The sequence below is a fragment of the Lissotriton vulgaris genome, chromosome 11, assembly GCF_964263255.1.
Source record: "Lissotriton vulgaris chromosome 11, aLisVul1.2, whole genome shotgun sequence".
In the NCBI taxonomy this organism is placed as follows: domain Eukaryota; kingdom Metazoa; phylum Chordata; class Amphibia; order Caudata; family Salamandridae; genus Lissotriton; species Lissotriton vulgaris.
The window spans coordinates 726,940,189-726,964,431 of record NC_141699.1 but is presented as its reverse complement, the minus strand read 5'-3'; the positions used below and the strand labels follow the sequence as shown (position 1 = coordinate 726,964,431).

General features: G+C 47.2%; 1 protein-coding gene across 1 annotated transcript in view; it reads left to right on the top strand.

Annotated features, from left to right (window-relative positions):
- The window catches only part of LOC147683395 (unconventional myosin-VIIb-like), a 1,214,266-nt gene that overhangs the window by 1,003,723 nt on the left and 186,300 nt on the right, over positions 1–24,243 (top strand). The window contains exons 38-41 of the mRNA XM_086943813.1: positions 916–1,069; positions 2,235–2,390; positions 5,919–6,024; positions 8,138–8,251. Coding sequence (XP_086799939.1) covers positions 916–1,069; positions 2,235–2,390; positions 5,919–6,024; positions 8,138–8,251 — 530 coding nt within the window. The remainder of the gene's footprint in view (positions 1–915; positions 1,070–2,234; positions 2,391–5,918; positions 6,025–8,137; positions 8,252–24,243) is intronic.

Below are 24,243 nucleotides of genomic sequence, written 5' to 3'. Positions count from 1 at the left end.
TCAAACAATCTCCAATTCCAAAGTACATGGAGGGCACCCAAATAAGCTTCCCAGTAGAGAGTAGATTTGCAATTCAGTTTGTTTCTACTGAGGGTCTTGCTCACATCTTTGACTTCATGAAAGAAAACTACCTCTGCATGATGGAAATGAAATAGAGGGAGTTTTAGTGAAGCAGACAAAAAATGCATAATTTCCATAAAGTACAATAATGGGCTGACTATTCAAGCCAAATGATTCCTTCTTGACTTACTTAAGTGCACTGTTAGCCCAGTGTATCCCGGCCATACTATTTCCATTACTTCTATAGTGACCCACCCTGCAGTGTGACCTACTGGTTTGCTTTGAGATAGGCTGCCATACAAATACAGTGACATACTTTTGCATGTGACTCGTGTCTCCCTCCCCGCAATGATGCATACAGGTGCTGCCAGTGCAGTGTGTCCAAGCAGGACCTCGTAAGTGATAGTGAACTACCTTAGTGTGAGATCATCCTGTCCTTTTCAGGCATTGTCCTCTAATGATTCTGCAGCTATTCCTTTTAAGAGACACGCCTGTCATTGCCGTGCACTGTTCCATACAGCCTGTGTGGCACACCTTAGTGTGGAACCACCAAATTCCACTAAGAAATGTTAAGATTTAGGTAATGATCACTTTCTTGAGTTGGTTATTAATAGTACTTTGTGAGGGCTTGCAAATGATGACTGTGTTTTTAATGTGATATGACAAACTACTTTAATTGAAATAGAGAGGCCACTTGTAGTTTAGAAGCCATCACTCCCATGCACCACCCACACCATCATGGAGTGCCGCAGCTATATAGGGCAGTGTGGTAATCTTCAGATGATGATAGAGATTAGTTGAACTGAAGTGTGATCACAAGGTGAGCAGTTCACATGTCCTTAACTCTACTTCCACCCATTATGAGATACATGGGTGACTATCCAGCCAAGCAGGCGAGATCTCCGGTGGAGCTCACAGACCAAATCTTCATGGGTGCAATCCAAGAAGAGACCCTGCGGGATGAAATCTACTGTCAAATTATGAAGCAATTGACGGATAATAACAATAGGTAAGTGTCAAACAGCCAAATATGAAAGCAGGCACTACCTGAGCAGGGGTGCAGTTGCAGGTGAGATGGTGAGTATGAGCAAGAACCCAACCTTAACACAGACTCAAGCAGGAAAGATGATGCCAAGATGGTGCCAATTTTTAGTGTGCAAAAATCTCAGCCAGGAGATGAGAGTTGCTGCCAAGGAACATTTCTACTAGTGCCTTTTCAGGGGGATAGATTCCATGTTACTGTGATGCTGAATGCCTGGGAGGGAGACTGCTGCCATGATGGGGATCAGAGAAAGATATGCTGGAGACTCAGCCAGGAGAAATTGTGATAAAATGGGATGAGTAGACTTTTATCCCAGATGTAGCGAAAGAGAGAAAGCATGTGTGTGTCTTTCTCTCAGAGGCGCACCTTCAACTACATCTCCCACATAGGACAATCCTTCCAGGTCTGTTAATTCCCCTACTGTCCCACAGAAACCAGTCCCACACAAAATGACACAATTAGTAAATGTTATCAATAAAGCCAGAACTACCTACTCCGTCTTAACGGTTATCCTCCTGCTCAAAACGTTCACTGCTCCGAATCAAACAGTATGCTTGGTATCCTCAGGAACCCATACCCTCCTTACAGATACTCATACTATTTAATGGCTCTTGCCGATACCCGTCATAGCCTGCGCATGTAACTCTGGCGATTACTTAATATTTCTCATTTCAAAAAGTAGTGACAAAACCACTGTGTTATAAAGTGCTAAATAAATCCACTCACTAAAATAAATTAGGACATACAAAGGGGCAGGATTTTCAGAGGCTGGACACTATCAAAGAAAGTTGTTTTTTGATGTATTTAAGTATGTTACTACAGAAGCTATTTAGAGGCAGAAACATTCTGCTGTCTCTCAGTTTTGAGCGTGCAGTTTCTAGCTGAGACAGTTCAAACTTTGCTCTGTTAAGAGCAGTGTGTGATAACTGTACCGAACCTACATCAATCTGAATATTAAGTGTGTTCAGAGGAGGCTGTTTACAGTACTCCATCTCTGAAGTAAGCGCATTGTGAGTCAAGGTCAGCACATGCTCAGTAGATGTTTCTGTGGTGCAGCTTGAGTGCATGCTCTAGGTCAGTGTGTGATTTGGTATCAAAAGCTGATTGCTGTTCCTCTCATTCTGTGTTTCAGGTACAGTGTGAGCAGTGGATGGCAGTTACTCTGGCTATGCACTGGTCTGTTCCCTCCTAGTAAGTCACTGTTAAGCCATGCACAGAAATTTATTGAGAGTCGTCGGAAAGAACCCCTGGCCCTGGACTGTCTAAAGAGGATAAAGAATGTCATTCGGTATGAGTAATTGTGTTTTTTTTAATCTTTCTACAAGACTTCTCTTGGCCATACTCAACATTTTCTTTGTGCTTTTTGTAGAATCAATTCACTTAAAGGATAGAAGGCTGGTATAAATGTACCTTTATTTATTTATTTATTTGCAGTTTTGTGTACCCCAAGCAAGACCTGCAGTGTATCAATGCATTTTACATAGTAGCATAATTGTATAACACATTATAGGACTTTGTAGAGTACCATTTCCAACTGTTTTTTTAATATGTGCTAACGACTGGTTTTACACTGTTATCAGTTCTTGTGTTTTTCCTGAATACAAAGGTTCATTATCAGTTTGATGGACTTTTAGTATTCAATTATATTTAGAAATGTAATACAAATAGTAATATTTTCACTTCTTCCTTAAAATGTCGTTTGAGAGGTTGATGTTTTCTTACGGGTAGATGTAACTCCAAATTGTTGGGGCATTTCCTGAGAAGGCTTGATTTAGGGGGGTGGCTTTATTGAAGAGAGGGGTTTCCAGGCTGAGCGCTATGGAACCGTCTCTTATGGTTAGTTTCTTTACAAGATTGTTTGTTGCCTTTCTGTGAATTATTTTATGAATTACGCAGGCTGATCTCAACAGACATCTAGCCACTACAGGGAACCTATTAGGAGTGATCAATATTGGTGTGATAGGCTCTGATCTATTCGTGTCTGAGACTAGACTAGTGGTTGTATTGGACACATCTCTTAGCAGGCCAGGAGGATTTTGGGAATGCCAGTCAGAAATGAGTTTCCGTAATCTAGGCACAAGAGCCCTACTGATTGGACTACAGTTTTTAAATCTTCCAAAGATACAAGGGACTTGATGCCACTTAGGTGTCTGAATGAGTGAAGGCTCCTTTTGTTAAATCATTAATGTGGCTTACATATGCACATTTTTGTTGAAGAAAAACCATGAAGATTTTGAGATCTCCTCAATGGAGATCTTGCAATGCAGTAGGTATGAACCGAAGTGTTACAGAGAGGAGAAAATAAGACAAACTTTGTTTTCTGGGTCTTGAGTTTGAGGTGAAGTTGATTCATCCAGAATTTCAGGTCAAGAGCCCTAGCTAGCCTCTCAATGTCTTCTGAGGAGGATACTTTCAAGTACATCTGAGTGTTATCAGATCATAGATGAAAATATATATTTTATGTTGTCTTAGGAAAGAGTTGAAGGGTTCCATGTACAGACTGAAGACAGTTGGGGAGAGACTGGAACCCCTGTGGAGCTCCTTGCGGAAGCAGTTTGGAGCAAAAGTGGAAGTTTGACAGTTTTATTTGTTGAAATTGATTGCCCAGGTAGGATTCAAACCAATTCAGAACTGTGACGCAAATCCCAATAGAGGGTAGTATGATCAACCGTGGCGGGTGCTGCTCGTAGCTGTAGATGAATGAGGAATCATGAATTTCTGTTGTCCATTATTCGAGGGCATTATCCACCATGTAAAGCAGCACCATGTCAGTGCTGTATCCTAATCTGAAAACCAGTTGTAGATTTTGGAGAAGCACCGTTCCTCCCTTGTGTTGTTAGCTGTTTTGCTAAGCTGCTTTCTATAACATTTGCTAGGAAAGAGATTCAGTATTGTGAAGAAGATCTTAATATTGTTAGTGTAAATGTTTGTTTGTGACCTACTATGCAGTTATATTATTCTCTATCTGTGCTGGAACAGGGCCTTTGGAGTGAGATGGGGAATTGATCTCATGTATTGTAATTATCGGTTCAGTCTGTGCAACCTCTTTGAAGGAGGACCAATTAGTATTGGGCTTGCACGTTAGGAGATCTTGAGTGAGCTCATATCTGTGATGGTAAATGATAGTTCAATCTTTTTTTACTTTTACATTGAAGAAATGTAAGAATTTTCCACAGTTCTCGGGTGAGTCTTGGATATAGTTAGCCTCAAAGGAGAAGATGTGGATTTCTTTCACAACATCAAAGAGATTTTTTGGGCACTCTTTTGACAAGTTAATTTGTGTAGTGAAAAAAGATGCTTTGGCATTCAGGTTCTGTTTTTTTTGTAGGTCTCTCATAAAGATTTTCCAGGTTCTTCCTAAAGAGATTTTGGTACCAGATTCTTTCTGGCAGTCTGAGTGTTTTTCCTGTCTTGAAGTATCTCATTATAAAACCACTGATATGATTTGTTGTTGAGTCTGTTGAGTTTTAACAGGGCCCATCAGTGACCTTTGACATGACTGAGTTGTAATTTTCTAGGATGGAATTTGCATCAGACATTGCTTGAAGGCTCCTGTGCTAGGAATAAGTCTGTCTTTCCAGGATAGCCTGGTTGATGGTCTCAAAGTCTCTTACCCAGATCTTTTGTTTCATTGATTTGACCAAAGATAATATTTTGGTACACTGGATATTGAATGCTATAAGGTAGTGGTCCAGCAGTCTACTTGTATAGGAGATTACTTCGCCACACAGCCCTTTCTCAACATTATGTCTAGAATAGCTCCCTTTTTATGTGTGGTTGAGTTGCAAAATTGTTTTAGGTCTGTATTCTGTAGAAAGAGAGCCAACAGTGTAGCTGGCTTGTCGCTTCAGTTCAACAGGGCAAGGTAGAGTTGCCCAGGATGATATTGGTTTGTGATTTAAATGTTTTTGAAGATGTGTATTCAATTATTTTTTCTACAAATAGAACCTATTCTTCCAGTGGATGGTAGATAATGTTGAAAGTACTGGGTTTGGAATTTATGTTTGTATTTTGAATGACAGACATTGGAAGGAGGAAAATTGGTTATTTTTCAGGTTTTGCATGTATTGGACGATCAGCAAATGATTAGGAGTGAACCATCTAGTATTCTTACCCAGTCTGGGCTGATGATAGCATAGTTGGAGGAAATCGTGAGGTCAAAAACAAGATGAAGGGAGTCTCTAAGCCAGTTTTCTGTTGGGAATAGTAGGTATAGATTATTAGAACATATCAAATTTGCTATCTCAGTTCTGTGTTTTGCTTCATGTATAGCATGTCGTTGAGAATGGAGTTAATAGTCTTAGTTATGAAGGTAGGGATAATAAGAAACTGAAAAGAGTGCTTGGTTCACTCTGCTCCTGATCTGTCGAAAACACTTTTGAGTCTTCCCCTTGATGATAGGAATTACAAAACAGGCTTTAGTACTAATCCAGACTTTTGCTTGCATGTATGAAGTGATCAGATCATTGATGCCAGTTTCCAATAGAGCTTGTGTGTATCTTATTGTTCCATGAGAGGGATGTGGGTCAGCTCTTATAAAGGCATGTTTAGGAGGTTAGACTTTTAGCTTATTTTCCATTGTTTGCCTTGGTTGCGGCAAGCTTCTCATCAATGCCCTAAGACTTTTTATTTCTATGCAAACACAAACTATTTGATAAGATGGTGATGATAAGTCAAAATAAAAATTATATCAATTTTACTGACTAAAAATAAGAGTGTATTACTGGCTTCAGGATGCTTTGGGTTGAATCAATTGGAGGTGTCAAATGCAAAGCTGAATGTCTCTTATAAAAAGTGCTGACTCACCTGTCTGTAGGAGAGGTCCCCGGAAGGAGCCACCCCATTATGTAGAAGTGGAGGGAATTCAACAGATGAGTACCAAGATATTCCACAAAGTCAGCTTCCCTAACAACTCTGATGAGGTAAGTGCTCTTTCTTCCATCCTTTGCTTTTAAAAATGAAACAGGGCCTCCTCCATTTTCATCATGTTTTTCGTACTGATTTAGACTGCTTTGACTTTACACATGCCATTGACATCTATCCTCACTTTCTCCTCATTTACCCTACGTTTGTCACATCTTCCTCTAGATTGTTCTCACCCCTTCCGATATTCTTCTTGCTTACTCAAATGAGTTATTTTCCTTAAATTCCTATTCCCTACCCTCAGCTTCTTCCGTTTAAGGTTCCTTTCTCTTCTATCCTAGGCTTGGCTCATCTTTCTAAGGTTCTTCTCAATTTCCATAAGTTTCTTATCATCTTGTCATACCCTCTTACCTGACCAGGTTATTTTCCTCTTAACTAGTATTCTGTTCTAGGATCTACTCATCTTCTCATATTTTTCTTGCTTTCCTTCAACTTGTTTACTTTATTCCCGAATATTTTGGTTCCCCCTGGCTTGTGTCTATAATCATATTTTTTATTGATTTTCTAACAGTTCACAAGAAAAAGGATTGATTACAATAGGACAGATAAATTAACATATGTTTAAGGTAAACTTCATTGCAATTTTGCCATGTTCACGTTTTTAGACCTCATTTTACTGTTCAATCCCACATATACTTGTTATCCCAATACTTGATTGTAAGGTAGTTGGAATTATTGCCTTGGCACTTTGTCACATATTTTGTGGCTGTGTGCTGATATACAACCATCTTCCCCTTTTTACTTGATTCCTCAGCAGTTCTTCCTTGTCTGCTATGTGCTGATCCTTTGTCTCAATTTATGGCAGTGGTTTATCCCTGCAGTCTCTCTCTACCAGCTGATATGGTCTCTTCTCCACTATTTGTATGAGTGGCCTATATTGGTTTGATTGCCTATTCTCTGTGTTTTATTTTGAGTATTAGGTATTCATATTTACACACTTTGGGCAGCTTCGCCTGACCTCTTTCTCACAAATCTGTATAGTGTTGCTAGTTAGCGAAGGACACCTCAAAGACAAACAGTTATGATGCAGTGATATGCGTATTGGGAATTTAGGACCTAAAGATAATAATCCTTTTAAGGTCATAACCTCTGGGAGCCGAAAAATTGAAAATAGGAGGGGCTTGAAACTGGTGCCCCCTCCTATTTCTGATTCGGAGAGGAATGTATCAATTATTTGTAACCACAATTGTGCTCTCAAACCATTAATGAGCTACTTGCCCTGAACTAGGTTGGAAACTGATTAACTTTTTCCTTTGTGAATTGATTAAGCAGCCTCGCAGTAGTAGGAAGCTGCCCAGGAAACCACTGCCTGCTCCCCTAAATGTTTTTATCAAACAGGATTTAAGCAGCAGTTGTACCTTTAAGGAACCCAGTCTGCTTGAAAACGTTTTTCCTTTTTGACAATGCAAATAAAGGCATGGCAGCCTGTTGTTCCTTGCAGGCCAACATCCCTGTATTTATATCCAGTAACAGGGTTCTGCAATAGTGGCCTACCTAATAAATATTTATTATGGAGATCATACTGTGTGCCCGCGAGTGGAGTTTTTGTGACATGACTGTCCATAGATTGTATTGCAAAATCAGAGTTAGGTCGCAGATAGTCAGGGCGCAAGTCACAGCCACCGTTTGTGAACTGTCTCTTCATTCATCAGCCCCACTTGACACTAAGATGTTTCTTGTTAACAGAAAATATGTATCACCAGTGTTTCCTGGATCAGCCACAAATGGATGGAAGGCTGAAAAACAGCTGATTATTATCAGTAAAAATAGCGTCATGATAATCATGTAAATTTATGAAAAATAGAATGACTGTGTATATGTACTGCCATCAAATCAATATGGTGTTCAAACCTAAAGTCCTTGTTCTAACTAGAGTCAACATTTGGTTGCCTTAATCAAATGTCCGAGCTCATAGATGCCCTGCGATCCACTCTTTGTAATTCAAGAAAATATCTTTCTGCATTGAAAGTGCGCATAAAGGCACAGTTCATGAAGTATGCCTTTGGTATCACAGGAATGCTTGACTTATTATATGTGATCATAAGACAATTCTACATCTTATTATGACTTTAGGACTCTTCATGTTCGCCTCACGTTTCTTTCTCATTTCAGGTATTTGAGGTAGGAACCAACACAAAGGTTCGTGACCTGTGCCAGAACATAGCATCCAAACTGCAGCTCAACACATGGGAAGGGTTCAGCCTCTTTGTGAAAATTGCTGATAAGGTAACTCAGTGACTCTTTTATGTTTACTGGTGGGCTACGTATGTGTCCTGTTGTGTTTCTGGTGGCTTGTGCTTTGAATAAATATGTTTGATTGCTTGTTCTTAAACCTTCTTCTAAAAGTCACACTCTAATGTAATAGGCACTGTTGAATTTCATTGTGACTTATCGGTTTGACAAAGTGTCAGTATCTACCAGGGTAACAAAACTAATATGGTGAATGTTGAATATGATTTTTTTATTGTTGATTTTCCCAGCATTACATTTCTTTAACAATACCCCTTTACTCTTTTAGTGGGCCACCCCGTGAACTGCCCTTCCTTTTTGGTATTTTTGCTTTTCTTCACCTAATTCAATATATTATCATCACCCACACTACCTCTGTCCCACTCTTAAGACTTGTTGGGTTTTGTTGTTATTGTCTTCCCCATTTATTTTCCTGTTAGTTTCCCTCTTCTATGCTTTATCCTTGTTTCCTCTCCCTCTTTATCCTTCCATCTGTATCCTATGTTTCCTTCTGCAGTGCTGATTTATTTTGAAAAATATTTTCACTATTTGTATTTTTCCCTTCCCTCTGTTGTCCTCTCTTCCTATCCTATTATCTTATTTTTCCTAGCCTTTCCCGTTGCCTCTACTCCTTACTTTTTTCCTATGTCCTCCTACTGTTCTTTTTAGTCACTACTCATCGAACTTGCTCCTAGTAGAGGTAAAAGAGAGGCTACCAGGACCTGTAATGTTCTTTATTTGACAGGGCCAGTTCCTTTTTCTTCCTTTTATTTTTTGCACTTGTTTTCAAATTTTCTATTGATATAGGGATTCATTAAGCTTGTGAAATTTTTTTTGTTTACCTTTCTCTTATCAGCTGGAAAAGGGACTTAATACTGAGACCAGTTTCTTTTTTGTTTTGAAAATGTATTTTTAACATTCTTCTTGATATTTTTTATCAAGTTACTACTGTCAAGTTGAATTTTCACCGCAAGAGGTTATTGACAGGCCTAATCCATCAGCCTGTTTTTCTCCAAGTTTGCTTTTTCATTACATAAGTAGATTTGCCCTTTCCTGTTTGACGAGTTTGCCAGAAAACCAGCTTATGGTGCCTGGAAAGTTTCTGGATCCAAGATAATTAACTTCAGTGCTATCCATGCTTCTGTCTCTTACATCCTAAATTGGAGTGTCTACCATTAAGGCTATGGACTGGCTTTTTTGGGAGTTGTTACCTCTACAAAGGGCATTTTTGCTTTTATCTTAGCAATCTAAGACTTTCTGTAGTTCAGTCTTGCACCCAGACTTTTCTCCCAACCTGGAACTGTGTTGTTTTCTGCATTCCCTCTTACAAGGATTAGACAGTATCAAGAGTGCTAGTTTCTGTTGTTCGTCAGGGCCCCTTCATGCTGTTCGCATAAGTTCAAGTTCAAGTTCAAAAATTTGTATAGCGCACTACTCACCCAGAGGGTCTCAAGGCGCTTGAGGAGGGGGGGGGGGGGGGGGGTACTTTACTTATCGAATATCCAAGTTTTTAGTTGCTTTCTAAAGGAGAGGTGGTTCTGTGTAAGGCGGAGGTGGGTGGGGAGAGAATTCCAGGTTTTGGCCGCTAAGTAGGAGAAGGATCTTCCCCCCATGGTGGATCTATGGATGCGCGGAATTGCGGCGAGGGCTTGATTGGACGATCGTAGTTGGCGGGTGGGGGTGTAAAAGGACAGGCGTGTGTTGAGGCATTCGGGTCCTAGGTCGTAGAGGGCTTTGTGTGCGTGGGTGAGGAGACGGAACGTTATTCTCTTGTTGACGGGGAGCCAGTGGAGGTCTTCCAGGTGACCGGAAATGTGAGCTTGGTGGGGGATGTCTAGTATGAGTCTGTCTGAGGCGTTTTGGATGCGTTGGAGTTTTTTCTGTAGTTTGGCTGTGTTTCCGGCGTAAAGGGTGTTTACGTAATCCAGTCGGCTTGTGACCATTACGTGGGTGACCGTTTTTCTTGTTTCGGTGGGGATCCAACGGAAGATCTTTTTGAGCATGCGTAGGATGTTGAAGCATGATGATGAGACGGCGTTGACTTGTCTGGTCATCAAGAGGGAGGAGTCTAGGATGAAGCCCAGGTTACGTGCGTGGTCCGTAGGTATGGGTGCGGTTCCCAGGGCCGGTGGCCACCATGAGTCATCCCAAGCAGAGGGGGATGAACCTAAGATGAGGACTTCCGTTTTGTCCGAGTTCAGTTTTAAACGGCTGTTCTTCATCCACTCAGCTACTTCTTTCATTCCTTCGTGTAAGTTGGTTTTGGCGGTGTTTGGGTCTTTGGTGAGGTAGAGGATCAGCTGGGTGTTGTCTGCGTATGAGATGATGTTGAGGTTGTGTTGGCGCGCGATGGATGCGAGGGGACTCATGTATACGTTGAAGAAGGTGGGACTGAGTGAAGATCCTTTTGGTACGCCGCAGATGACTTCAGAGGCCTCTGATCTAAAAGGGGGGAGGCGGACTCTCTGGGTTCTTCCGGCGAGGAACGAGATGATCCAGTCCAATGCTTTTCCTTGTATTCCGATGTTGCTGAGGCGTTGTATGAGGGTGCTATGACAGACTGTGTCGAAGGCTGCGGAGAGGTCAAGTAGGATGAGGGCGACTGTTTCTTCGTTGTCCAGTAGTGTTCGAATGTCGTCAGTTCCTGCGATGAGGGCTGTTTCGGTGCTGTGTTTGGCTCGGAAGCCGGACTGTGAGGGGTCGAGGGATTTGTTGGATTCGAGGAAGGTGGCGAGCTGACTGTTGACGGCTTTCTCAATGACTTTTGCAGGGAATGGGAGGAGCGAGATGGGGCGGTAGTTCTTACGTTCAGTGGGGTCTGCTGTGGGTTTCTTCAGAAGAGCGCTGAGTTCGGCATGTTTCCAGCTTTCCGGGAAGGTAGCGGAGTTGAGGGAGCAGTTGATGACGTCTCGGAGATGGGGTGCGATAATGGAGTCTGCTTTGTTGAAAATGTGGTGGGGACATGGGTCGGTTGGCGATCCTGAGTGGATGGAGTTCATCAGGCGGATGGTGTCTTCAGTGGTGATTGGGTTCCAGGTGCAAAGGTTGTTAGAGCGGGGTTTTGGTTCGGAGGTGGGTAGAGTGGACTGGTCTCCGGACTGGTTTTCAAAGCTGTTATGTATGTCGGCGATTTTGTTGTGGAAGAATGAGGCTAGAGAGTCGCAGAGGTCTTGGGAGGGAGTGATGTCGTTGGTGCCGGCGGTAGGGTTGGTAAATTCTTTGACGATGTTGAATAGTTCCTTGCTGTTGTGGGCGTTGTTGTCAAATCGATCCTTGAATGCTGATTTCTTGGTGGATCGGATTAGTTGGTGGAGTTTGCGGGTGGCGTTCTTGAAGGTGGCCAGGTTGCCAGTGGTTGGGTTTTTTCTCCAGGCTTTCTCGAGGGTGCGACAGAACGTCTTGGATTTCTTAAGGTCGTCGTTGAACCAGGGGGCATTTTTGCTACCTTGCCTGATTTGATGGTTTTTCAAGGGTGCTAGTTCGTCGGCGCTGTAGGTGATCCATTGTGTGAGGTTGGTGGCTGCTTGGTTTGGGTCCGATGATTTGGCAGGAGGGTTTTGATGAAGCAATGTGAAGAGCTGGTCGATGGTAATTTTGTTCCAGTTTCTTCGGGGAATTGGTTGTGGGTGGTTGTGGGTCGTGGTCTTTTTGTAGTTGAAGTGAACGCAGCTGTGGTACGTCCAATGGAGAGCTGTGGTGTGGTTGAAGGAGATGTGCTTGCTGCAGGTGAAGATTGGGTCGAGCGTGTGCCCGGCATAGTGGGTGGGGGTATCAACAAGTTGTTCGAGTCCGAGGTTGGCCAGGTTGTCCAGAAGGGTGGTGGTGTTGCTGTCGTTTTTCTTTTCCAGGTGGAAGTTGAGGTATCCCAGTAGAATGTAGTCCTTGGAGGAGAGGGCGTGTGGGCTGATAAAGTCAGTGATGTCTTCGCTGAATTGTGTGCGGGGTCCTGGTGGCCTGTAGAGGAGGGTGCCTCTGAGTGTGGTCTTGGGGTCGGTGTGGATCTGGAAGTGAAGGTGTTCGGCGGTGGTGAGGTTATCGTCTGAACTGGTCGAGATGCAGATGGTGTTCTTATGGATGATGGCGATGCCTCCTCCTGTTTGGTTGGTGCGGTCCTTTCGGATGATCTTGTAGCCGTCCGGGATGGCTATGGCGATGTCGGGAGCTGATGAGGCGTTCATCCAGGATTCTGTAAGGAAGGCGACCTCCGGCGATGTAGTGTCGAGTAGGTTCCAAAGGTCAATGGCGTGTCTGTGGACCGAGCGGGTGTTGAGCAGGATGCATTTCAGGTGGTTAGTGTCGGAGCTCTGGCTGGAGTTTGTGGATTTGGTGTGGGTCCTGATGCAGTCGAACTTGCAGGAGTGGCAGGTGAAGGGTCCATGGGTGTGTTCTGGGGCGGCTTGGTAGCAGTTGGGGAGACGGCTGGGGTTAAGTGCAGAGAGGGTAGCGGCGCTGTACGTTATGCGGTCGGAGTGGAATTTGCGGGGGCCAGGGGGTCTGGCGCTGGGCGCGGTCCAGGCGCGGACGGGCGTAGACGGGCTTACCTTTGGCACACCTTCGGCGTCCATAGGGCGCGACCGCTGCGCGTGAACGCTGCGCGCAAATGCATCTGTCATAGGTGGATAGTGGGGGGGGGTGGGGCGAGGGAGGGTCAGCTGGGAGGCGGGAGCGGGGTGGAGAGACGGGCTGGGAGGCACAACAACAAAATGGCAGCACAAACAAAAAGGGAAACAGGGCGAGATTGGGGCACAAATTAGGAATATCGGTGTGATGTGGGCAGTGGCACCGGCACAATCAGCTCCAAATAATTTATCCAGCAATACGAACTTGGCACCAAATTAATTTACTAGCAATGCAAAATATGCGGTATAGCGCTAAATACAGGCAATGTGGGCTATGCGATATAGCGCCACGCTGTTAGTTAGGCACAGCTAAAATTCCACACAATGCGAGCAGAGCACAATTAAGTATTGGCGGCAATGAGCAGTAGCGCTGCGATACCAGGTGGCCAGGAGCGTGGGGAACGACCGCTTCTGAACTCCTCAGGATGGTCACAGCGCTGGAGCATACGGGTCAGTCCTGAACTATTAGTGGGAGGGAGGGTCAGCTGGGAGGCGGGAGTGGGGTGGAGAGACGGGCTGGGAGGCACAACAACAAAATGGCAGCACAAACAAAAAGGGAAGCAGGGCGAGATTGGGGCACAAATTAGGAATATCGCTGTGATGTGGGCAGTGGCACCGGCACAATCAGCTCCAAATAATTTATCCAGCAATACGAACTTGGCACCAAATTAATTTACTAGCATTGCAAAATATGCGGTATAGCGCTAAATACATGCAATGTGGGCTATGCGATATAGCGCTACGCTGTTAATAAGGCACAGCTAAAATTCCACACAATGCGAGCAGAGCACATATTGGGTACCTTGATTAATCAGAGACTATATTGGGTACCTTGATTAATCTGGGTATGGCTGTCACCAGGAATGAAACCAACAGATTTTGGACCACTGTACTCATGGTGTAATAACGTTGATAATGGGTGGACTTTCTGTAGTTCATTCTTGCACCCAGACTTTTCTCCCAACCAGGAACTGTGTTGTTTTCTGCATTCCCTCTTACAAGGATTAGACAGTATCAAGAGTGCTAGCTTCTGTTGTTCGTCAGGGCCCCCTTCATGCTGTTCGCATGACTATATTGGGTACCTTGATGAATCTGGGAATTTTTGCTTTTATCTTAGCAATCTAAGACTTTCTGTAGTTCAGTCTTGCACCCAGACTTTTGTCCCAACCTGGAACTGTGTTGTTTTCTGCATTCCCTCTTACAAGGATTAGACAGTATCAAGAGTGCTAGCTTCTGTTGTTCGTCAGGGCCCCCCTCATGCTGTTCGCATGACTATATTGGGTACCTTGATGAATCTGGGTATGGCTGTCACCAGGATTGAAACCAACAGATTTTGGACCACTGTACTCATGGTGTAATAACCTTGATAATGGGTGGTATCGAATTGGTCGTAAACTGAAACAAAGGAAAAAGATGAAAGCATATTAGATTAGTTAAACACTTGAAGATGTTATTCTCATCCCAGAACTGACAGATATGTGGACTGAACGAACATAGGTCGTAATATCTAAAGTCATTACATGGCTGTCAGTACATCAGGAGAAGGGCCGGACTAGCCGTAGCGGGCACCAGGTATTTCACCGGTGGGCCGAAAGGGTGGGGGTTGGTTTTGTACCGGTGGGGCCCTTTTTGTTGCTGTGGGGTGGTTTTGCAGCAGTGCTGCAAAATGTGTTCCTTGTAACAAAAGCGCAGCAGTGTTCCCGCCAGCCCTCCTCCGGAGGCCAGTCGGACTTGATTGCCAGGGCTGGTTTGCAATCCCAGTCTGGCCCTGATCAGGAGTTCCTCTACACTGGGGTTTTTTGCATCAGGGGTGTTTCTCAGGTGATTAGTAAGTGTGTGTATGTGCACATACAAAGTTGTCGTCCTGCACGACCTGTGACACAGCGGCACAAAAAACTCCTCAGACTCTGTCCTCCGTGAGTATTAACCTTTTTATTCTTTTTTCAATTCTTTTCATAATTCCAAAAGTAACTTCCTTTCAAGTGCAAAATAGACAGAACAAATTGTCTCCCAGGCCGTCACTTTTTTGGTTTCTGCCTTCTATTGGATCTCAAGATACAGATGTCGCCATTAGGTAGTTATAGTTAGGACCTAGTTTCCATAGGAAAAGTGTTTTTTCTTTTGCCAATATTTTTTGGCGCTGTTTGACGAATCTTCCCAACATTTTCAAAACTAATGGGGCGCTCCAGTCAGCTCTTGTCTTGAAAGTTTCAGGGTGATTTGTCAAGTGGGGGCCGAGAATATAGGGGGTTCCCAAAACGCGTTTTCTCCATGTTAATTTCCATCGGAAACTTTAGACATAGCTACAGCCTGAACTGCTGAACAGAATTACACCAAATTTGGCAAAAAGCAGCTCTTGGTTCAGAAAGCGTGCTTTTTTGAAAATGGTGTAAATCCGTTCAGTAGTTTCTGAAATATTCATATTTAAAAATCTTTATATATCTGGTGACTGCGGTGGATCCGCGAACCCTCCGCAACACTCTAAACCAAAAAGTATTGAGCCATCTTGTGACTTGGTTGATCCGAGTAACAAGAAAAAAGGTCATAAAACAAGAAAAGTTGGCAGGGTAGAAACACCCTGACCCCCTAGGCCTGGTCAGGGGGCCAGATTCACGGAACCTATGCAAATCCTGCCTAATGAATTTTTTTTTTTAAAAGCACGGGCTCCCACGCTTCATTTGTTTTAAGCCCCCCGGTGTCCCAGGTCTTGAGGGCAATGCTTTAATATGTAGCTGGGACCCACGGCGACCCCCAGCCCGGGGGACCGCCACCTCCCTGGGGCTTTGTTAATGATGTAATGATGTGCGGTGGGGGTACATGCCCCCCCCCCGCAGCCAGGACCACCACCTCCCCGGGGCTTATACAAAAAAAATGTGTGGTGGGATCCTTCCCCCCTCGCTGCCCTGGGGAACGCCACCTCCACGGGGCTTCAGTTTATTAGAGGCGGGGCCTCATGGGCCCCCCAAGCCCCGGGGCCATCACCTCCCCGGGGCTACTTCTAAATACTAAATGTGGGGGGTTTGAGCCCTCCCACACTGCCCCAGGGCAATGAATAATAAAAATACAGGGGTTAGTTGTGGACCCCCGGCTCTGGGGACTACCACCTCCCCAGGGCTTTATACACTAAGGAGCCTTTGATGGCCCTGGAGACCGCCAACCCCCAGGGCCGGCTCTAACCATGTCCCGGGGTGCCGACCCCTAGGACATTGCAGTTTTCAATGGCAGGGAGGGAGCACTGCTCCAATCAGTCAATCAATCAGAGATTTATAAAGCGCTCTACTCACCCATGAGGGTCTCAAGGCGCTGGGGAGGGGGGTGCAGCTCCGGTTCAGTCGAGAGCCAGGTCTGTTCTTCCTGAAGGTGTGGAGGGTGGGGGAGCGTCTGATGATGACAGGGAGCTCATTCCAGGCTTTGGCTGCAACGTAGGAGAAAGCTCTTCCACCTGCTCTTGTTCTGCGAATGCGGGGGGTCTCTGCGAGGGCGAGGTCTTCAAAGCGAAGGCTCCTCTTGGGTACGTGGAAGGAGACTCTCTCGTTCGAGGTATTTGGGTCCGATGTTGTGGAGGGATTTGAAAGCATGGGTGAGCAGTTTGAAGGTTACTCTCTTCTCGATGTGGAGCCAGTGGAGGTCACGTAGGTGTTGGTCATGTGTTCGTGCCATAGGGTTCGGAAGACAAGTCTTGCTGCGGCGTTCTGAATCATTTGGAGATTGTGGAGAAAAGTTTTGTAGATTCCAGTGTAGAGAGCGTTGCCGTAATCCAGTCTGCTGGTTATGAGAGCGTGGGTGATGGGTTTTCAGCATTTTGGGGGTATCCATTTGAAGGTCTTGCGGAGGATCCGAAGGCAGTTGAAGCTGGTGGAGGCGATGGAGTTGATCTGGCAGGTCATGGTGAGGGAGGAGTCAGGGATGATGCTGAAATTCCGTGCGTGGTCTGTCGGGTGGGCGGACTCCCAAGGGAAGAGGGCCACCAAGTGTTGTCCCAGGCGGAGGTGGAGGGTCCTAGTTTGAGGTCCTCGGTCTTCTCCCAGTTGATCTGCAGGCAGCTGCTTTTCATCAAGGCGGCTACGTCCCTCATCCCTTCCTGGAAACAGTCTGGTGTCTACAGGGCTCTTCATGAGGGAGAGGACCAGCTGGTTGTTGTCGGCGCATGATACTATGCTGAGACCGTGTTGTCTGATGATGGAGGCGAGGGGGGACATGTAGATGTTGAAGAGCATGGGGCTGGGCGATTATCCTTGGGGAACTCTCAGTTTATCTGTGTGGGTTTGGAGAGGAATGGATGAAGTCCGATCCTCTGGGTTCTGCCGGCGAGAAAGGATCGGATCCAGGAGAGGGCGGTTCGTCATATCCCAGCGTCATGGAGTCTGGCTGCGAGAGTGCGATGTGAGACGGTGTCGAAAGCTGCCGAGATGTCTAGTAGGATGAGGGCTGCGGTGTGTCCCTGGTCTAGTCGCATGTGGATGTCGTCAGTGGCAGCAAGGAGGGCCATCTCAGGGCTGTGGTTGCTGCGGAATCTGGACTGGGAGGTGTCTAGGATGGAGTTCTCTTCGAAGAAGGCGGTCAGCTGGGTGTTTACCAGTCTCTTGGTGACTTTGGCAGTGAAAGGGAAGATAGAGATGGGCCGGTAGTTTTTCAGGTCTGTCGGGTCGGCTGTGGGCTTTTTGAGGAGGGGTTTGACCTCCCCCTGCTTCCAGTCATCGGGGAAGATGCGGGATACGAAAGAGGTGTTGATGGTACGTCCTAGTTCGGGTGCGATGGCGGCGGCGGCCCTCTGGTAGATGTGCGGTGGGCAGGGGTCCATGGGGGCTCCTGAGTGGGTGTTCTTCATGGTCACGGTGGTGTGTTCGATGATGGCAGGATTCCAGGTTGTGATGATCAGCTCTTTGTCAGTGATGGTGGCGGGCTGGGGTAGTGCCCAGCATCTGTTCGCTGAAGTTGTCGCAGAGGGCCTTGATTTTTAGATGGAAGTAGAAGCTGAGCTTGATGCAGAGTTCCTGAGATGGTGTGATATCCGTGGCTTCACTGGAGGGTTTGGTGAATTGCTGTATGACGTTGAAGAGTTCTTTAGCGTTGGTTGCGTTGGTGTGGATTTTGTTCTTGATGAAAGTCCGCTTAGTGTCTCTTAAGCACGGGTGGTATTCCTTCAGGGCATTCCGGTAGTTGTTCAGGTCTTCCATGGTTTTCCGGTTTCGCCAGGTTTTCTCAAGGCATCTGCAGTAGCACCTGGCTACTTGGAGTTCGGTGGTGAACCAGGCGGCTTTCAGGGGGCGTTGTTTGCCACGGTGGTGGAGGGGTGCTAGCTTGTTGGTGCAGCTGAGATCCAGCGGTGGAGTTCCTTGGCTGCGGAGTTGGCGTTGGTCATGGCGCAGTGTGGGTCTAGGAGGAGGGTGGTGTTCTGGTGCTCCTCTGTGATCTTGCTCCAGTTCATTTGAGGTGGGCGTAGGGGGTTTGGGTCCGGTGGAAGTGTTGAAGGTGAAGTGTACGCAGTGGGGGCCAATCCAGGGGGGCTGTGATTTATGGCTGAAATGGATGTTCATCGCTCCTGCGAAGATAGGGTCGATGGTGTGTCCTGCTCTGTGCGTGGGGGTGGTTACGTACTGCTTCAGTCTGAGGTTGGAGAGGTTGTCGAGGAGGGTGATGGAGTAGGGGTTGCTGCGGTTATCGAGGTGGAAATTGAGCTCTCCGAGTAGAATGTAGTCCGTGGAAGTGATGGTGTGGGGTGCGACAAGGTCGGCGATGGTGGTTGCAGACTGTGTGTGCGGTCCGGGAGTCTTTAGGCGAGGGTGCCCATAGCATGGTCCTGGGGTTGGTCTGGATCTTGAAGTAGAGGTGTTCTGTGTTGGAGTGGGGGTCGCTCGTGTTGGAGTTGGAGAGTCGAAGGGAGGTCTTTTGAGCGATGGCGAGTCCTCCTCCTGGGCAGTGGGTCGGTCCCTTCTCTGGATCTCGTATCCATCGGGGATGGGGGTGGCGATGTCAGAGCCGGAGGTGGCGTTTGTCCAGGTTTCAGTGAGGAAGGCAACGTTGGGCGAGAGGGTGTCGAGCAGGTCCCAGATCTCTCTAGCGTGTCTGTGTAGGGAGCGTACTTTGAGGAGGATGCAAGTCAGGGCTCCAGTGGTGTGGGCGTCCAGCGAGTTTTCGGCTGTCTTGGGGGTGTAGCGATGGTGAAGGATCGTCGGAAGTTTCTGCCGGAGAACTGTCCTTGGGTGGTGTTCAGTGTTGCTCTTTGGCAGCCGTTGTGTCTTCCGAGATTGACAGTGTGGAGGGCGGTGGAGATGTATTGGCGGGGTTCCGGAGATCCATGGTTCCTAGCGCTAGCCGCGGTCGGGTTGGGGACGGGCGCAGACGAGCTTGCCTTAGGCGCTCCTTCAGTGCACCAGCGGCACGCCTGCTGCGCTGCGGTCACCATTAAGTAGGGGAGGTGGTGGAATGGAGATAGGGAGGCGGGAGCGGGTGCTATGTCAGGGGGAGGGTCTGCAGGGGCAGCAGCGTCAGGAAACTGGCAGGTTGCAGGAGAAAATAAAATTAAAACTTTAAAAAAACACCAGGGGAAAAATACCTGTGGACAACAGGAGGAACGAAAAAAAGGCAGAAGAAAGCAACAAGTAGCGGGCTGGGAAGGGAGCACTTCTGCTCAGCTCTGCAAGGGAGCGGGCTGCGGGTGCGAACTCTGCTCTGGTGAGGCGCTCTGGCCTTGGGCGATGCAGCAGAGGAAGCGGAGCTGCTGGGGAGAGTGCTGGCCTGGACCGAGGTCTAGGGCCCTGTCATTGCAAACTTCTGCTTCGCTTCATGGAAGCAAGAGCAGAAAAAGGTCTCTTGCTTCCATGAAGCGAAGCAGAATTGCTTTTGGACAAGGGGAGCTGCATGTTTGCATCTTCCTTTGTCCAAATGCAATGCCGGCTCCCGCAGGAGTTGGGGACCACAGGGGAGCCCCAATGCCCCCGTGGTCCCCAACGTGAGGCCAGGCCCCGGGAGATGGGTTCCCCTGTGCCAAAAGTGGCTTGGGAGGGGGGCCACTCGGCCCCTTCCCTTTTTAATTTATTATTATTATTAATAAATAATAATGGGGTCCCGGGCCATAATTGGCTTCAGGAGGGTGGCCACATGGCCCCCCTCCAAAACAACATAAATAAAGGCTGGCCAGGCCCCGGGGGATGGGGTCCCTGGGCCCAAGAGTGGGCCAGGGAAGGGGGGCAATGCGTCACCCCTTCCAAAAATACATTTTTGTCGGGCCCGGGTGATGGGAGTCCCAGTGTAGAAATCAGGCTGGGGTCCTCCCCCTTCAAAAATAAAAAAAACGAAAGGCCTAGCCCCGGGGATGGAGTCCTCTGGGCTGTAATCGGCCTCAGGGGCCCCCCTCCTTTTCAGTAAAAAAATGGAACAGGTCCCAGGGAATCGGGTCCCCGGGCCCAAAAGGCTCAAGAGAAGGGGGGCCACATAGCCCCCCTTCTTAAAATATATATTTATTTTTTTAAACAGCAACTCGCCAGAGGCCCCGTCCCCTCCCTTCACAACTCTGCAAATGCGCCTCCTGGGGTGCTCTGTGTTGGGGAATTAAGTCACTGTACCTACTGAGGGTCCCTGGGGGCCAACTAGACCACCAGGGACCTCCAGTAAGCCCCACACAGTGGGATTGCTGAGAGGTGGTACGAGGCTATGCCCCTTTTCACACCACTCTGCAAATGCGCCTCTTGAGGCACTGCTGGTGGGGTGATGAGGTTCCCTTGTGTCCTGAGGACCTCAGGACTAAAGTGGACTTCTTCCCCCAAGCAGCAGTGTGCCTGGAGGTGCGTTTGCTGAGTGTGTAAAAAGGGTGTGTGGCCTCTGACCACTCTCAGTAACACAGCTGTGTGGGGCTTACTAGAAGTAACAAAAGGGCTAGTTTGCCCCCAGGGACCCTCAGGAGGCAAGGGGACTTCATCCCCCAACCAAGAGCGTGTCAGGGGGTGCTTTTGCAGAATGGTGGAGAAAGGGGGCATGGCCCGTGCCCACCTCTCAGCAATCCCACTGTGTGGGGCTTACTGGAGGTAACAGGTAGGCTAGCTGGCCCCTAAGGACCCCACAAGTGAAGTGACTTTAATCCCCATCCAAGAGCACACCAGGGAGCTTGTTTGCAGACTGGTGGACAAAGGGAGCATGGCCTGCTATGAAAACGTACCCATGCTGCTGTGTGGAACCGCGTCTCTGTGGAACCAGAACTTTGTCCTCCACGCTAAATATAGCCCGTCGCCTTTAAAATCCTTCCCTACTAAAGGCAACTAATATTATTGGCATCATTAATGCAGAGACATGGGACCTACTATAGGAAATGCAAAACGTACCTGTAGGACTGCAACATCCAGCATACCATGCACGACGGTGGTGTGCCACGCCCACTAAAGGCGGTCCAACTTAACCAATAAAGAAGTGAAAATACAGGTGAAGCAATTTCGTGTCTCTGTTAGCTCATGACTAAGAGGCGTTGTGCCTTGAAACGCGTCGAGCCAGCTGATTATTAATGGATGTAAAGGCCGTGGGCTGCGAAAGGCAAACACACCCAGCATTGGGAGAACGGCGATGAGTGCATTCTCGAGCGCAAGGACGTTTGGTTGGAATCTGTTTGAGCGGCTGCCCGAGCCGCGGTATCGAGACTTGCACCACCCCTGAACTTTGGGAGATCTATGGAGGACAAAGTTCCGGTTCCACAGAGACGCTGTTCCACGCTAAATATAGCCCGTCGCCTGTAAAATCCTTCCCTACTAAAGGCAACTAATATTATTGGCATCATTAATGCAGAGACATGGGACCTACTATAGGAAATGCAAAACGTACCTGTAGGACTGTAACATCCAGCATACCATGCACGACGGTGGTGTGCCACGCCCACTTCACCAATAAAGAAGTGAAAATACAGGTGAAGCAATTTCATGTCTCTGTTAGCTCATGACTAAGAGGCGTTGTGCCTTGAAGCGCGTCGAGCCAGCTGATTATTAATGGATGTAAAGGCCGTGGGCTGCGAAAGGCAAACACACCCAGCATTGGGAGAACGGCGATGAGTGCATTCTCGAGCGCAAGGGCGTTTGGTTGGAATATATATATATATATACACTCAAACACCCACTCATTCTTCAATGCACATTGGTGTATATATATACATTGGTGTATATATATATATATATATATATATATATATATATATATATATATATACACCAATGTGCATTGAAGAATGAGTGGGTGTTTGAGTGTCTGAATGGATGATTTAGTGTATGGGTGAATGACTAATCTGTGTGAATGTCTGTATCAGTCTGTCAGTTGGTTTGTAATTGGCTGCATGGGTTGGTGAGTAGCTACATGAGTGCTTATATGGGTTAATGATTGGTTGTCTAAGTGCCTGGGTGTCTGTGGGTGGGTGGGGGGGTGTGTGTGACTCCATGCATGGATGTGTGAGTGGGTGATTTACTGGGTGTATGGGTTCATGAGTGCATGTGCGAGGGGCTGTATGGGTGGGTAAATGTGCGTATGGCTGGGTTTGTGAGAGAGTGGATATCTCAGTGGTATATGTGTGAGTAACTACATACGTGAAAGGCAGTACATGTAAGTGTTGGAGTATAAAAGTGACTATATGTGAGAGTGAGGATCGTGAGAGAGACTTATGGATGAGTGTGTGCTTGTGTCAGTGATTGTATAAGAGAGTAAGTATGTGTTAGTATCTGTCAGAAACGGGACCCTGGCCGGCCAAGACTCGCGTCGAGGTCAGTCAGGGATCACCATCTCTAAAGTCAGGGCAGGGGAGTCACACACCAAGGCAACCCCCACTCGCCCTCTAGGTAGCGTGGCGCGAGCAGTCTAGGCTAAACTTGGAGGCGGTATGAGTTAAGTATTTGCGCACGCACCCCAGCAACAACACCCAAGGCCCACCACAAAGGAAAGACTCCACACAAGGTTATATCAAAAATAGCCTTTGTATTATAATAAACAAAACACATTAGATAACACACGCAAACTGTACAATGTGCCAGGGGCACGGGCAGAATTTACAAGGGGAATTATGTACAGGACAGGGCCACATGGACCACTGTCAGGGGTAGGCACTTGTTAGAAAATAACACTGGTAAATATACACTTATGTCGTAAACATAGAATGAGTAGCACCAAAATTATAAATGCAACACACATCCAGTAATCACTGGAACAATAAGGACCTCCTACGCAACCCTAACTCACTGTAGGTAAATCACGCAGGTAACTAGGACCTAGGGAAGGGATACCAACACCTAAGCAATTCACTCTTAGCAAAGGGAAGGAAACCTAACATGAAATGAACCATCAACAATCTACTATGCAGGTCACATCTAGCATAATGGATAAACATAAACAACCCTCACTGCAGGTCACATTTAGCAAAAGGGGGTGACCATAAGAATACCTAATCAGGTTACTTTTAGAAAAGGTAAGCGGTTAGAACATATGCACAAGAATTACATCACAAGAAATTACAATGCGCGGGGTGCACAAAGCACAACACTCATAAATGTCCCTCAGGCCAACTGGCCTGGAAAGGGGCGGAATGCCCTGAGTCTCAGTGTCAGGGCAGCTGTGCAGGCAGCACAGCACACCAACCTAAACGTGGCAACTGTCCACTAAGTGCTGGACAGTTGTAAATATGCACTGGGCAACGTTGGAGCCAGGAGGGCTCAAGAATCAAAGTGGGCAAATAGAGCTCAGCGCTCTAAATAATGAATATGCCCCCAGAGCCTCTCTCAGGGCTCTAAACGATGTGGGCAATGAAGAGCCTTTCGGGGGCTCATAAACAAGTGGGGCACGAGAGCCTCTCAGGGCTCAAGGAACAAAGGATGGCCCCTCTAGTTGGAGTCCCTCACGGGGGACTCAGGAATCAATAATGCACCCAGGAGCCTCGGGGCTCCAAACAGCCACAAGCGCGAGGTCGCGCTATGGGGGAGGGGCGGACACCGGCAATGTGTCCCGCGGCCCCTCTCCCTCCTTTCTGGCACACTCACCGGCGTCTCGGGGCGGGCGGGGCTCCTCTCTCCTCACGGGGAGCCTCCCAGCAGCAGCGCGGGGCTCCTCTCCACACGGGGAGCCTCCTGGACACGGGAGCCGGCTGCTCCTCTCGCGCTCCGCCTGGCCTCGTCTCCTTTCCCTCCGCCTGACTTCCGCCGGGGCCGCCAATGGCAGCGCGGCCCTGGGGGTCAGGGGGCGGGACTTCCGGGTCGCTGCAGGCAGCGCGGCGGCCCGGCAACGGCTCTCAGTGCTCTCGGGCTGCGGCAGTGATTTCCTGGGCAATGCCGGGTGGGCACCGGCTCGAAAATGAAATCAGCACAACGGGGCAATGCCGGGTGGCACCGGCCTTCAATAAAAACAAAGCGAGGT